The sequence below is a fragment of the Chenopodium album genome, chromosome 5 (genome assembly GCF_948465745.1).
Source record: "Chenopodium album chromosome 5, dcCheAlbu1.1, whole genome shotgun sequence".
In the NCBI taxonomy this organism is placed as follows: domain Eukaryota; kingdom Viridiplantae; phylum Streptophyta; class Magnoliopsida; order Caryophyllales; family Amaranthaceae; genus Chenopodium; species Chenopodium album.
The window spans coordinates 77,316,633-77,333,448 of NC_137838.1; the positions used below are offsets into that span (position 1 = coordinate 77,316,633).

At 32.8% G+C, this 16,816-nt stretch overlaps 1 protein-coding gene across 1 annotated transcript; it reads left to right on the plus strand.

The window, feature by feature from the left end:
* Window positions 1-11,400: 11,400 nt before the first annotated feature.
* On the plus strand, window positions 11,401-12,545 carry LOC145631156 (calmodulin-binding protein 25-like). The gene has a single exon (XM_081683251.1). The coding sequence runs from the start codon at window positions 11,533-11,535 to the stop codon at window positions 12,247-12,249; it is 717 nt and encodes a 238-aa protein (XP_081539377.1). The 5' UTR covers window positions 11,401-11,532; the 3' UTR covers window positions 12,250-12,545.
* Window positions 12,546-16,816: the final 4,271 nt, after the last annotated feature.

Below are 16,816 nucleotides of genomic sequence, written 5' to 3' on the forward strand. Positions count from 1 at the left end.
TTCCAGTAAAAACCGATTAATCCAGCTTCCCCCTTCTTCTCAAAGATCTCAATCTTGAGATATTCGATGAAATCCTCTATTTTGTAACATACCCTCTTAATCTCTGCTAACCAGTCTCGGTGTCGCTCGCTGGACACAATGTCCCATCCATCTACTTTGTTAAACAAAGAATGGGCATTTACGTAACTTAGTTCAAGATTCTTGAGCTCTTGTTCTGCATCACAAGAAAACGCAATAATAACTAACGTTAGCGTGTGGCGCTAACCTGGTTTTTCGCGTCAGAACTCTGTTTTGGATTTTTTTTATCTTTTTGGCTGATTTTCTCTATAAATAGGTTCCTAAAAACTTCGTTTTGATTCACCAACTCTCATTAAGATTCTCTTGATTACTCTCTCTCTCTCTCTTTTCTAAACTAGCCTTTTCTCAAATACAAAATTCCGCATTCGCAAGACTTAGATACACCTAGCCATATTCAAAGTTGCCTTCGCCCTAGACGTGAAAGGTTTAATTTCTGAGGGTTTGGTCCCAAATCTCTCTTTCAATTATTTAATTTAATTTTTGTTTATTATTTTTCTTTAAGTTACTAACGTGTGTATTTTGTTATTAGAAAGAGGTACGAGACATTCAAGTAAGTTCTTTAATTGTTTAATTGATATTTTGATATAGAAATCATGTTTAAGTTATTATTTTGATTCCTAGTATCATGTTTAGGGTAATTTCTAATATCAATTACGATTAAAAGAATGATTCCTAGTATCATGTTTAGAATAAAGAATAAGTTCCCTAAATCAATTATGATTGTTATGATGCTTCCTATTTTCTTTCCTAATATTCATGTTAGTATCATGTTAGGGCTATATATTTGATCTTTATTGCTTAGTGACATGCTAGGGTTTGTTATTAATCTTGTTAGTATCATGCCTAGGATCTTGCTATTATTATGCTTTAACATAAACATGATTATGATAATTATGATTATGATTATGATTATTGTTGTGTCGAATTATATAATTTAACGTGATTTGTTAATTTACGAATTGTTTTACGTAATTTGTTAATTTACGAATTATTTCATGTTATTTGTTAATTGACGAATAACTTATATGTAATTTAATTATTATTATGTTGCTTGATATTTATTGTTATTGCTTGATCACACCTTTTATGCATGTTTAAAGGGAATTTGGTACTTGTAATCACGCTTAATAAGATAATTAATAATCTTGTTTAGGGTTAATATGATTATAATTCAAGAGATCGCCAATAATAGATTTATTTGTGCATTTAATATTCAACTAACATAGATAAACAGATTTAGGGTTAATCTATTGATTGCATGTTAGTCAGAAAGTGCACATGAATACCATCATAATAATGTAGAGGCCTATTATAAGGGCAGGTTCAATCTCTTTTAGGTTGGATTTGTACCTTCATCCCCGAACCCTATTTGGTTCAAGACCTATTGGAGTTGACGATTTCTTGGATCGGTAAGGGGTGTAACCTTCACCTCGTGAACGGTTTACAAGTTCCTAAAAACTTGTTGGCGACACTTTTGCTCTATCTTCTTTCTCTTTGGACGCCACCGTTCTTTAGTGTATGATCACAGTGGGGTTCGAGCTAGGGATTAACGCTTGAAATATTCCATACACCATAAAACCAGAGATAAATTCTAATGCCATGTAAATTGATTGAAAATGACAGAGAGGGAATGTAGAGCAAGTGGGAGAAGGTAAGAACTCAGAAGTTTCAGCACGAAAAGTTTAAAAATATGGGAGAACGAAAATGAAAACAGTAAAGATTAAGAAAATTTGGAGTAAGACATTTGGATATTTATAGTCTATCAAGAGTAAGACATTTGGATATTTATAATATGTCTAGTCAATCTCAAGAAGTCAAAGTATGTCACGTGGGGCCCAATTTTCACTCAGCAACAGAAAAGTTGAGTCAGTTATCTTTATGTTACTTCAAGATTTTGTCAAGGGGTTCTTGACCTTATCTCTTTTTTTTCTTTGTTTTTTTTTTTTAAAGAACTAAAAGACCTACCAAGAAACTTATTCCAACTTTTGTTAGGAAACTGATTACTTCACTCGTTCTCATCCGTTGCAATTATAAGAAACAAGATAAGAACCTGGAATATAATGATCAAGCTGAATTGTTAGAGGATCTTCTAGACGATTTTTGATGAGATTGGGACAGAATGTTTTGTGAAGAAGTTGCAGTAGTGGAATTATTTCTCCAACTTTACTTATGATGTGCTCAATGTATTTGAATGGAGGGCTCTAGAGATCAACAAGGGTCGAGGAACCTGCATCATAACAGAACCAATGAGCTTCTTTCCGGGACTAAATTTTGAGTTATATAGTTGTGAGATGCTTGATGATACACTCTTTTTGTGAAGAAAATCGCAGGAAAACACATATCATCAAAAGACACTAACAATAGAAAGTACTTCCAAGCCTGAATTTTGGCTTAGATATCCAGTTATAGGCTTTCATTCATGAGGGCAACTAGAAAGAAAATTGTAATGCTCTAATTGTACTCAAAATCCAGTCATATGGAAGTGCTTAAGAATTAACAACATTTTTTTGAAAAACAGCAGTGACCGGGTAAGTCTTGTTGAGTCATTTTTTTAGCTGTGATTCTGCTAAGTATATGACAAATAAAATCAGATCAAGCAGCCAACACCACTAAAAATTATACCATAGATGTATACTTGTGGAAAGAATAGTCCAAACTCGCCTAAGGTTTATATTATGAAGGTAACATTCGACTGGTTAATCTACGATACAAACTGCATAGTAAGAAATTCTATAAGAAGCCAAAACAAAACCAAAAAATGAAAAACACACATAACATTTCACTAGGGCAAGTCTGATTAAAAAAATCTACAAATGAAGTATTCGGCTTCCTTCCAATAGCCCCCTGAACCTATACCTACTGAATATGATGATACGAAGAATATTAATACTTTGTACTAGAAATCAATTGTGAAATTGGAAAAAAAAAAAAAAAGGCGCAACATACTATCCCAATAAGACTATAAGAGGGAGGATCTAGGAGATGGAAGGATGGTAAGTCCCTCCATCTTAGGCCCTAAGTGATTGGGGGTTCAATTCTTCATCCCCCCATTACTGTGATTAGGATGGGGGACCTCCCATGTATCTTACCTTTTTTTTTTATATATATAAGGGACTCGAAAAGGGCAAGAAATATATTTGAGGCAAGCTGATATCATACAGTATATACCAAAATGTTAAATTTTAAATGGGAGGAAAAAAGGTCAAAAACTGGAGAGAAAAAAATTATACACATCTCTTCACTTACAGGTTACATAAACAACAATTGTTCCAGATCTGCGAATGCAGACCTTGAGTTTCTTGGTTTGGTGACCTCTGGACCTATACTGTCAAGTAGTTGTTGCTCGGAAGCCTTGAGGTCCAAGGCGGATTGAGTTGAGTCAACTGTAGGTGGTGAAGCTTCAGGTTGATTTGAGTCAACTGGTGGTAGAGCTCCTGACTGACTAAATTCCACTGAATTCAATAGAAACTGCCAAGTGGCTAGAATCAGCTTGATTTGAAGATCCTAGTTCACTCAAATCTTCTGAAGCAGGTGCTCCTTCAGGTTTTGGTTGATGAGAAACTTCTTCTGAAGAAGCTCCAACTTTGCCGGATTCCTCTCCACCTTGGGTAGAGTCTAATGGAGCAGCTCAAGGTTGGCTGGACTCTGCTGGAGGTGTAGGTCCAGGTTGGCTGGGTTCTGTTGTGGACGGAGCTCTGGGTTGACTGGACTCTCCTAGAGGTGTTACACTCGATTATCCAGAATCTTTTGGTGGTGGTGTAACAATATTAATCGGAGTTGTGGTGGGAGGTGCTCCTTATAACAACTGTTTACCATGCTCCTATTGCGAACCTTTTGTGACAGGCAATGACTTCTTTGGGGCGGAAATTGAAAACGAGAGAGAACTCATCCCTGGAGGAAGAATTTTAATAGGAGGTTTTTTTATTAGTGTCCCCTAAACTAGGAAGCTTGGGGTCCTCCACAGAGGCCAGGAAAGAAGAAGTTGCATCAGTCTTGGTTGTTCGAGTATGCTCAATCTCTTTCTGCAGCATTTTATTCCAAGACTCAACCAAGTTTTTAAGAGTTGGTCGTCCATGGGCCTGATAAATATGAACTGGTCAGACAAGGCAGTAATACCAGTATAAAATGAAGAAAAAAAAAGGGAGGCTTCATGTAACTTGAATAGCTTACATGAGAATAAAGTACAGCCTCCACAAGCATCCCTGTTTCATGCCATGGGCCTCCTCCTTGAGAGCTTTGTCACCCAAAACTGCAGCTGAGAATGCGGCTTCACATCCCAATTCAAGTGAGACTAAATTAGTCACTAGAGTTTGCAAGTAATCCAATTAGCAGATACATTTTAAGTCCCACAAAGAAGAGATGGCAATGAATTTATAAGGAAAATATATATAAAAAAGAAACACATTGTATATATATGATGTTTATTGGGTTGGATTGCGAGTGTTTGTAAGACAATAAGGGAAACCTGCTCAATGATTCTAAAACAAAAGTTCAAAATAAGCCAGAAAATGCAATATCTAATATTTAAGAGTTACATTAATCAAACCAAAGCAATATGGTTGCTTAGAAGTTGAAGCTTTATGTCGAGAAGCATCAAATAAGTTGCATTCAAAGCGACTCCTCAAACTCTTAGCTTCACCAAAATCTTAATACGAAAATATCTAAACTCTTTCAACAGAACGGGGAGGACTTAGAATGACATACAGAAAAGGATATTGCTGCTAGTCCATCCTATACACATTCCTTCAACATTGTATTAACAAAAGGAAAGAACACTGTAATAACACATTAGGTATAGCCTTGACAATTTCCCAATCTGCTGGCCCATGGTCCTTGAGCATATTACTTTCAACAATTATCACCATATCCATCGAGGAGACAAATCCTTGTTCAATTCACAACACACAACTAAGAAAAGAACATAACATTAAGATCTTCTTCATAAACTAAACGACTTGACTATTGCTCATTGTCGATTTCAAACATATCCACAATATTTTCTTTCTTAACAACTACTATTGCTCATTGTCAAAAGGCAACGAAGAGCTCTTCTCAGATAAAACTAGAAAACATGAAATCACGGCTTAAAATCATAACACAACCCAGAAATGTTAGAGCATCGAATGCTAATCAAATAGTTATAAAGGGCAATCAGAAGCACAAGTTATAAAGGGCAATCAGAAGCAGAAGCAACACTATGATTACCTTTTTGAAGAATTTCATTACCATTTTACTGCACTGATAGCATCACAGTAGGCAGCAAGACAGCGGCAACGAATACCAGGATGAATTAGGGTTTGATTAAGGAATTACAGACGATTTGAAATCGATAAGTGATTTAATTGGGATTTTCCGGGGAAGGAGGGGTGGAGCCGTCACGGGGACGAGGATTGCGCTGGTGGAGGAGATGATGGTGGACCAATGGGGTAGTGGACTGGTGGGCGGGTTGATTTTTTTTTTTTTTTAAATAATTATTTAAAAATTAAAAACTAATTATGGTTAATGTTTTCATTTAAAAATAATTATTACATTTGGTACTGGTAACTAATACAACAAGGTTACCAATGATGTTAATAATCACCATGATTTCATTTGTATTAAACTTTTTAAAAAGTTTGATGTTAATAATCAGAATTTTCTAAATTTTTATGCAATTTAAAAAGCATCATTAAAACATCATGTAGTCATTCTCAGGCATAACAAAAGCACAAGTTGTTAACACTATGATTACATAGCATGTTATATAGCATGAGCTAAAGAGACATGCAATGGGAGAGGTAGTAGCCTAGTAGGACTTCTGTCAAATGCAAAAATGGAAACAAGCCTAAAGGCTAAAGCCATAGCTCAATTATTGCAAAATAATATTCTGAAGTCATCTCATACACGCGAAAATGAATTACGGAATATAAGACTAATTAGTTAATCAAAATGGATCAACCCACCCCATGACTCGTAATTTAATTAAGTTAAATGACTTGTAATTAATAAATGAACATTTTAACACAGGACATAACACATAATATGCAGAATTATGAAGTCACAAGAAAGAATAAAAAGGTTTAATAGTTAAGACTAATCCAGATGATTACCAAGTCAATTCACAGCACAAAAACATCACATATAATCAGCTTGATAGTGAAACATATAATTAGCTAAAGAGTATTTCAAGTTTTCATCGCAAAACAAGTGATGAAATGTTAGTTATACAACATTAATAAAGGAATAATTACTGGTTGATAGAGTATAAAACATAATCCTTAACCTTAACCATCAACTTAAGCTTTTGGTTGAGATGCAAAGACGGATCATGAGGGTGGCTAGCCTAGGCCATGGCCCATCCCATGATCCAGAAAACGTATAAAACAATTTAGTTGCATGGATATTTTTTGGTTGAGATAACATTAATTATCTCCTTTCTTTTTATAGCTTCAAATACAAGTTAATCTTACTAAGCACTCTAAAATACACTTTTTGATCAATTGTAGATAAATCGAATGATACACTTTATTCAATTATCATTAGAGAAGGTGAGAGTCCAAGGATGTAGTGATCAACTGAGAAAGTTGGTTATCATAAATTCTGTTCTGATAGCCTCCTTTAATCATGTGCTTTCGGTGTTTAAGGTGCCTTCTACTATATGTGACAGAGTGGATTCTCTTCTTTTGCGCTTCTGGTGGAAGTCGGGAGAGAATTCCAAAGGAATGGCCATGGCTTCTGCGGCGAATGTTCATCTACCTAAGGGGCTGGGGGGTTTGGGTGTCCGTCACCTTAGATCCTTCAACGTGGCTTTGCTTGCTAGGCAATCTTGGCTTCTGAGGCAAAGTCCCCAACTCCTAGCTTCTCGAGTTCTTTCGGCTAAGTATCCAGGCCTTTTTACTCACAGTCCTGTCATTTCTGTTCCTCGGCCTTCTTGGGGTAGTCGTGTTTTGTTAGAAGGTAGTTTATTGTTATCCAAGGGTGCTGCCTGGAAAGTTGGTTCAGGGAATTGTATTAATATTTTAAATGACTGTTGGCTTCCTAGTGTTAATGTGAAATTTAAGGAGTCGATTCCAGAAGAGACTCGTCCTGTTTACGTTTCAGAGCTTTTTCTTCCCAATTCGTCTCTGTGGAACCCTTCCTTGGTTAGATATCTATTTCCTTCGGCTGTTGCTGATTCTATTTTTGGGTTAGAAAGGCCAACAACGAGGATTGATGATTTTATTTACTGGAAATATACTCGGGATGGCTCCTTTTCTACCAAGTCGGCTTACTCTTACATTCTATCGCAACACTTTGCTTCTGATACTGGTTCAATCCCTCACAGCTGGTGGAAATCCTTGTGGGGCTTACCTATTCTTCCAAAATGGAAGATGTTTGTTTGGAAAATCCAGCATAATGCCCTTCCTACTGTGTTTGTTCTTGCTCTTAAGGGTGTTCCGGTTGATTCTGTTTGTGTTTATTGTCATGATTATGTTGAATCAGTGGAGCATTTGTTTCGTGATTGTTCGTTTGCTCGTCAATTGTGGAACAGGATCTCTTGGGGTACTTTTCCCTCTCCTTTTCTACTCCTTTACCTTTTGATAATTGGTTTCAAGGTGTTATCTCTGGCTATAGTTTGTCCAAGAATTGGTCTGGTCTGGATTATTTTATGGGGGTCTATTGGGCTATTTGGCTAACCAGGAATAATATGAGATTCCGTTCTGCGGTTTATTCCCCGAGTCATACTTTGGAATTGGCTTCTGTTTGGTGTACGCGAAGTAGAGATGCTCGTCAGGTTTCTACATTCGAGATCGATAAGCCTCCTGGTTTCCCGAGCCCTTCTACTGTCTCTGTCTATGCTCTTTGTGGTGATTTGAATGTCGATTGTGACATTTATATGATTTTTGATGGTGCTTGGGAGAAGGAGAATCATTATGCTGGTACAGGTTGGTGTTTTCATTCCAAGACTTCCCCTCAATGTGTCGGGGGAGGGACTAGAGCTTGTATGGCTACTTCTGCTCTCCATGCTGAATTGCAAGCATGTCTGTTTGGTCTCTAGCAGGCTCGATTGCGGGGGTTTTCGCAGATTTTGGTTCTTACTGATTATCTAGTGATTCCAGAGTTAATTATGCACCGGAGGAAAGAGGACATATCGGTTGTTTGGATTCTGCAGGAAATTCGTGATATTTTACCATCGTTTGCTACTTGTCTTATTCGTAAGGTTTGCAGGTCTTCGGTTACGGAGGCTCATTCTCTAGCGACTGCAACTCGTTGCAGAGATTTACTTTGTTTTTCCTTTTAGGTTTTTTTTATTTTTTATTTTTTTTTTGTCTTTTGTTGTTGGCTCCTTTGTCAAAAAAAAAAAAAAAAAAAAAAAAAAAAAAAAAAAAAAAAAACTGAGAATCAATTTGTTACTTTTTATACATTTTTTTTGGTTTCTTTAATTATCCTTTACTTGGATTAAAGCATTAAATGACAATGAGGTACAACATATTACTCTCAACACATAACATGAGTAGTGTTAGAGAGATTACTAAAACTACAATTAGGTCTCGACTTAGTAATAAAAATTAAGAACGTGTAATATAGGTTAAATGTTCATATTCTCACTCTCTTAATTATAATTTGTAATTCTTGTGACTCATTGACACAACAAGAAACAAACAAATAAGCAAAAAGAGAAAGATTTAGTTTTACATTTAATAAAAAATAAAGCATGGCAATACTTCATTCGGGGTATTTTTTTATATCATAGAAAGACAATTAATTTATGTTATATCGCAATAAAGAACAAAAGTAATCAACATCAATAAGTTAATTTGAAATTTGAAACATCCTTAATTATATTTGACTAATTAATAATAATCTTTTTTTTTTGGTGAAATTAATAATAATCTATATATAAACATCTCAATAGTAAAAATTATGACCTACTAAAGGGAAGCAAAAGAGCACCAACCAACCAACTATGGGAAGGAAGAAAAAAAATGGGATAAAATAAACAAATTAGCTCTTTATATTGATGTCGACTTAACAAAGGCATCTTAGAAACAATTTGATGAAAAAAACAATATTTCATTGAAAACAACCCATAAAGCCATATAAATCACTCGTTCAACCTTTTTATTGGATGGATTCCACTAATTTGACAAGTACACTTCTCAAATGAAACTTCATCACCAATTGATATTTGCTTGAGTGATGTCTAAATTTGAAATTATTGGACAACATCTCTTTACAAATTATGCTTCACAATCGTATATATGAGTTTAGCTCCCATCCAAAAGACTTGGTGATAAGATCCCGATATATAAAATTTAGAAAAAAAAAAAAAAAAAAAAAAAAAAAAAAAAAAAAAAAAAAAACACTTACAATATAACTTAATGAATGAAGGAATCCATCTACAAATGAGCTAGAAAATATATTGTCAATATAAATATAACCCCACACACATATCAACATATGTAATACATAGTAATACATCGATAAAGCTAGTATTGAAAACAATTCTCATTCCATTGTCAAAAAAAAAAAAAAAAAAAAAAAAAAGAAAACAATTCTCATTGACGTGTCAATCTTGATTCTTGACAACTACTCAGCTAGCTCGATCATACAAGTATACTCTATTAAAACGGTGACAAAAAGTTATATGTGTTGTTGTATATACTTTAATCACATGGTAAATAATAAAAGGACATTCAACTGATTATAACACAAAGTATTAAATTTAGATTATTATGTGTACACTCATTCATTAATCATTCTTAATTATATAGTAGTGACACACGCCTAATCTCTACATCTATCACTTATGTATACATCTACGAAGTTGATTCTAATCAAGTAAAACGACTATTTTAAACTTACAAGAATATGAAATCATAATTGCAAAATAGAAGGAATATACTTGCAAGATCTCATCATTAGGATCGGAATATGAATAAATGAACAAATGTACGTAAGAGATGCATAAACAATAAATGGGTGAGCTTTAATTTTGTTGCTGGTTTAATGGCATGGTAGGTGCTGACTTTGGTGTTTACTTAAATAGTAAGGGTTTTATACAACAAAACTATATAGTATGTCATATAAATACGAGTATTAGCCAAATCTAACCATATATTATAAATAAATCAATAACATAGCAATTTAGCAAACTAAGTAAGACTCGTTGAGTCAGAATTAACGCGTTACACGAGCAACGACGCGGCGTGACCGTCAAATTGCTGTATCTTTTAATCTGTTGCCCTCAAACCTTGCTTAATTTCTTTCTATTTTGGGTGATGGTAGGATTGGTAGCTAGCTATTTTGAGTATTATCTTTTTGCTATTTGAATTATCATTACTATTAATGATCAACATTGAAGTACTAGTAATAATAATAATAATAATAATAATAATAATAATAATAATAGTCAATTGATCGCCTCAAAAACAATAGAATATTATCCAATGCGTTCATATATACAACTATCAAAATGGTACTTGATCAAATAAACATCATTTCAATATTTTAAAGGTAAAAGTTCATCAATAATAATAGTAATAATGTTACGAGTATTTTAGACCATTTATATTATACGAGAAAAGTTATATATATATTATTAGCAACCCATTTGAAAAATCTTTGTTTTAAATTGAACGACTAACAAATTTACAAATATATATACATCATAATTTATATATTACGTACATCACTATAATTTGCAATATAAACTTTAAAAAAGCATTGTGTGCGTTTATTTAATTTTGTTTTTCGGATTTAATTCCTCATTAAATTAACATCAAAGAAAAAAAATCGTCATTTTTAAATACGGATTACAATCTTTGCAAATCATTACACCGTAGTGTAGAATTGAGAATTCCATTTAAAATACTCCAATAGATTACACAATTCTTCATTTATAAAGTCGGATACAACATTACTCCATATCATTCGTTGTACCTTGATTAACATAACACTAATAAAATATAATACGAAACATTAAACACTGTTATAATGTCTCACTCGCAACATAAGTTATTGTAAATCCATCTCCTTAAAAAAAAAATTGATGATGCATGAATATACACATGCATACGTACACCCCTCGTCATACAATACATCAAGTTACCCTAAATTAGCAATAAACATACACCACCCTAATTAATTACTACACTTAATTACCACTTCCAAAGCAAAAAATTAAAAATAAAAAATAACCAAAGGTTAAATTAAAATTATAAAGATCGATCTAATTAGTTGTACGGACCACGAAAGCAGACTACGTGTCCCGAGGAACGCGGTTACATGAGCCCCACACCCTCAATCACCGTCCTATTTATTCCCCTCTTCCGTAACTTCTCTCTCCCCTCTTCATTTCTTCTTTCAAACAAAAACTATCTCACTTTCTCTCTCTTCTTTCTCTCACTTCACTATTTGACTCTTTTTTTAATCTCTCTAAAATAAGCCAACTTAAGTCTTCATCCATATCCATCCATCCATTATTCGCGGATTATGGCTGCTTCGGATAGTATGATCGCGGCCTCAAGGGACGAGTCGTGGGCGTTTCGAACGTCTTTCGACAGCGCTTGGATCTCCGAGGCGTTTGCGAGGGACGCTGAGGTTCTCACCAAAGCATTCCACAAATCTATCTGTAATAATAATAATATTAATAACAACACTTACTTCGACAATGGTGGTGCTGATGACGTTTCGTTCGCGGACCTTCTCAAGTCCGAAACGCCGTCTTCTCATCAACAAACACAGACACAAACACAAACACAAAGCGCTTCGAGCTCGGGAGGAGGGTCCGAGCCTGAAACCGTTTCGAAACGGAGCACGTTTCGAAACGCTGCGGCTCCGACTGGGAAGATTACGAAACGGAAGTCGCGTGCATCGAAACGTTCTCCGACGACGTTTATTACAGCTGATCCGGAGAATTTCCGACAAATGGTTCAGCAAGTGACAGGTGTCCGGTTTTCTACCGGTTCAGCTGTGCTTAAACCGGAACCTCAGAGACCGGTTGGGGTGGTTAACCGGTTACAAACCGGTTGTCTTTTGCCTACGCTTGATACGTCAGCGTTTTTGTTGGATCATCAGCAACAGGTTGGAGGCCCAACAAGTATGGAGTTTGGGCCGCCTGCTGTGGTGGGCCAAGCTGGTGGGCCTGGGTTTGATTTTGATGGGTTTTCTGGGTTCCCAACTTTGGAATCTCAAGCATGGATTGATTGATTAATTGATGAAAAGAAAAGAGAAAAAAAAAAAAATGATGTAGTTAGGTATTTCAGTTTTATGAAGTTTTTTTTTTTTTTTTTTTTTTTTTTTTTGGGATCTCTTTTTTTAAAAATGCACCCTTTTAATGGGAGTTTTTTAGAGGGGTATTTTAGAGAAGAATGGTGGGGTTTTGTTAATATTTTTGGAGTTAATGGTGTTTTTTTAGTTTATGAAGCTAAAGTGTAATGTAGTTTTAATCTATGGATCTTCTCAAATCTTTTAATTCAAGTAGTTATTAACTTATTATATTGATACTTGCTACTGTTATTTTTTTTTTTTTTATAAATTTTAAGGTATCTGCATGCCTATATTCAGTATACATATGGCATAGTTGATTCATATAGAGGTTTAGAGCTAGTTATTTATACCAATAATAATTCTATAATATTATATTTGAAATTCAAATGGTTTTAATGAGATATTTTAACGAGTTACGGACAAATATTGAACTGACCAATCAATATGATTTGAAATTGAACTAAGCCTTAATAGTTGGTATAATGCGAGTTTAACGGACAAGTCCAACAATTTGATTGCTACTCAAATTGACCACTAAAATCAAGCGAGTAGGATGGGATGTATCAATCTATCTAATGAAAACGAAATGTGTATTGAATGTACGATTAAACTTTACAGTATCACATTTGAATGTTCATTACTGAAGGGGAAAACAAATCTTAACTTGAGATGCGTTTCTTTTACCTATTTATGGTAACTAAAAAGGCGAATTATTATTTTAACCTATCAGACCCGCTAATTCTACTGTTGTGGTAATAATGATAGGGTATCGATCAAGGCATCAATTACGTCATTACTCATGTAAGTCATAGTCTTAAGTAGTTATTATCAGTCTAATTAAATTTACCATGCTTTCGAATTGAATATATTTTATCGAAAGTTATACAAGGTTTTTTAAGGTAGGACAGATTATCAATTAAGATCCGGCAGCTAACATAATATATTGTATTAAGTAAATAATAAATATACATGTTAATTTTCTCATTGAATATTTATTTTCTATGGTAGTTATAAAAAAAATTAGATGAAATCATCTAAGGTAGCAAAAAGAGTTAATCAAAATTCAGGGTCTGTTCTCTTACATTGAAATTCAGTTCAGTTCAGCTGAGTTCAGTCAATGAGAACAGACCCATTTTATTTTCCAAAATTGTTACTCTATGTTTCTTTTTCCCCTTGCATAATGATTGGCACACACGTAACACCAATCAAGGTGTGCATTCGAGCTAAATAAGCTAATTATGATACTTTTTTTATGATAAGATAGTGCAAAATAAATATATTTTTTTTTTGTCAAATTAAAGTTTTAAGCTAAGATTGCCTAGGGTTAAATCAATGGATAATATATGCCAATAATGCCATATGTAGTGATTTAATAGGTAAATGGTACTGTATTTTTTGGCGCCAAAAATCAGAAAAAAAATGACATTCATGAACTTCTTTTCATTTGGCATCTTCTTTATTTATTCCTTTTCACTCTTTATCTTTCTACACTCCTAATAATCCAACATCTTGGATTTTTTTAACCTTATTTTTTTTTTTTTTTATTTATTTATAATGCATGTCAATTTTCTCCTGTTTTTGTCCTTAAAGAATTAATAATCAATTAGGAGTACTTGGTATTTGGGTGTGAAATAACATAAGACAATCGAGGTTTATTGTATTCTTATTTTCAAAAGACATAATTGTTAAGAAGAAAGATTCTAAAAGGCAAAAATCGTATTGGTTAATTTAGCGAAACTTTAATTGGAAAATCTTTGATGTTGTTCATTATTAGCTAGGTGAAGCTTCCCATTTAAAGACAGCTAGATTGTCCTTGCACAACATTAATCATCCTAAGATTTTTATTTATTTTTTTAGATTTCCCTATTACCATCATGTAAATCATGACTTTATCATTCAAGCATGTAATCATGCAATCATAAGATTCACAAAGTCACACAAAACGTTACCAAACAATAGAACAAAAACTTTAATATGTTAAAACTGAAAATAACGTTGTTATTTTTATTGTAAAGATTTGTTCTAATTTACTGAACTGAACTGAACTTATTAAAGTTGAGCTGAGCTGAGCTTAATAGAGCTGCACATAACAGAACTGAATTAAAAATAATTGTATCATAACAGACCCTAAGTTTGTGATACCATATTTGTAACACCATAATCCAAATTTTTAATTACATATTATTCGTAAATCATAGTAATAGTTTTATTCTATTGTAATGAGGCATACCCATATTAAAAATTCAATTTATGTGAACCGTATACCAAAATTAGTATTAATCCTACAAAGAGTTGACTTGACTATTATAAATTAATTAGTTGATTGTAATTAACTCATAACATGAAAGCATAGGATGACGTGGCTTGGTCAGCACCGTGGTGGCCTGGTGGGTAGCTCGTGATCAACTACAAGATATTCTCCTCTCACACCAAGTATACAAAATATTTATTGAAAAGAAAAAAAAAATGCTTCAAAGTCTTAATTCAAGTCAAAAAAGAGAATTTAATATAAATTGATAAATACTCCATAATAAATATGAATATAATCTGATAATGTTAGGTATTGACAGGGTCAGTTGACTTGAGTCTCGATCTAGATTTCCTTAACCTTTGACATGTTCTATTATATACAAAGTAAGTATGCAATAAGTATTTTATTATGATTAACCCTAGGATTTTTTTTTTTTCTTAACTAAATTAAATTAAAACTCTATTCCATTTATCAAGAATACGCATGAGATCGAATTGCACATATCGAAACATGGTAAGTATTTCATGAGCTAACAATAATATACATGTTTAAGAATTTAAACTAGCTTGAATATTCGGCTAATTCATATATTTTTAATTTATACAATAATATACGGAGTACATATTTAAGAATTTACACTAGCTCGAGTATTCGACTAATCCATATATTTTTAATTTATTTTGAGTATAAAGAAATAATATATATTGCGTATAAAACAAACTAAACAAATTAAAACATTAATATTTTAATTCTTCAAAAAAAAAAAAAAGGTACTCAATATTTAGAATTACTTCACACATGTAAATGGAGCTTTTGCAAGCTTGTTGACAAGCACATATACATTATTGTGTACTTCATTTATGTGCAGAGTCATTTATAAGTTGACACGTATAAAGCACATGCGATATTTATGTAGATAATGAGATGAAATTAAGAGAATATGAGATAAGCAAAATTTGCTTTGATTAATTTGACATATTTTGTTTATTGACTAGTCTTTTTCTTTTCTTTTTTTTTTTTTTTTGAAGGGAATTGTTTATTGACTAGTTGAATACTTGAATAGCTTAACGTACACAATTCCAATATTGCTTAGCTATTTTACAAGATATAGATTACTAAGATTAGGCTACTACATCCAATTGATTATTCCTATTTCCAAATTTCCATATACTACTTGTAGTATTTTAGTGCAAGTCAATAAAAATGGATGGTCAGTTATAATTATCTGATAAAGAATAATTTTGCAAGAATTAGACTGTCGTTGTTCATTGATCTTGACTTTATTTGCTTTAATTTCATACATCAAGTAGCTAGCTTAATTAGTAGTGTTTGGTTTTTTTTTTTTTTTTTTTTTTTTTTTAAGGGGATGGTACAATAATGGTACAAAATAATTGTACCAATTCAAACATAGAATGGCGTGTTAGAAGAAAAAGGTTGGATCATTTATGAATCATACCTCTCTTCTGCATGTTATACCCTTGTGGCTTATATGTATGGCAACAATTTTGCTTGAGAATTATATTATTGTTTTATATTGAAATACTACCTTGGTTTCATATTTTTTTGCAACTTTGGGTATTATTCGTGACTCCTGAGATACTACGTATAAAATATTTTAAAGTTGTAAAAAATATATAACGGAGGTGATATAACAATTCAAAGATGAAAGTCTTGTGAGAAAATTCGAACTTCCAATGCCTAGCTACTGATTTAATTTGGTTAGTTCAAGAAAGGTGATTTTAATTAGAAATTCCCATACTAGACTTTTTTAACATCACCAACTCCATTGCCTGCCTGCCTTGAGCAGAAGGAAAGTGTTTAATGCTTTAATTTATTATAATGTTGTGATAAGAATAGTTTGTATTGATGAGATGAGTTGAGACTGACTTGACCCAAATTCAATATTAAAGGCTTGATTCTATCAACCTTAGGCTTAATTATTATTTTCAGTTTTGTTTTAATACTCCTTAATATTCAATAGGAACATAAAATTAATATTCAGCTTTAATTTCTAAAAAAAAATGGAGTACGAGTAATATTTTAGTCTTGTGAATTTATTATTCACTGAAAAAATATAATCTGATATGTAACAATAATAATAATAATAATAATAATAATAATAATAAATAAATAAAAAAAAAAAACACCTTAATTAAACCGATTTCAATCACCATAAACAAAAAGCTTTAGGCAGTAAAAATTGTATTTTATCAATGTTGAATATTCTCATTATTCAAAATAATTTAATTAAATTCA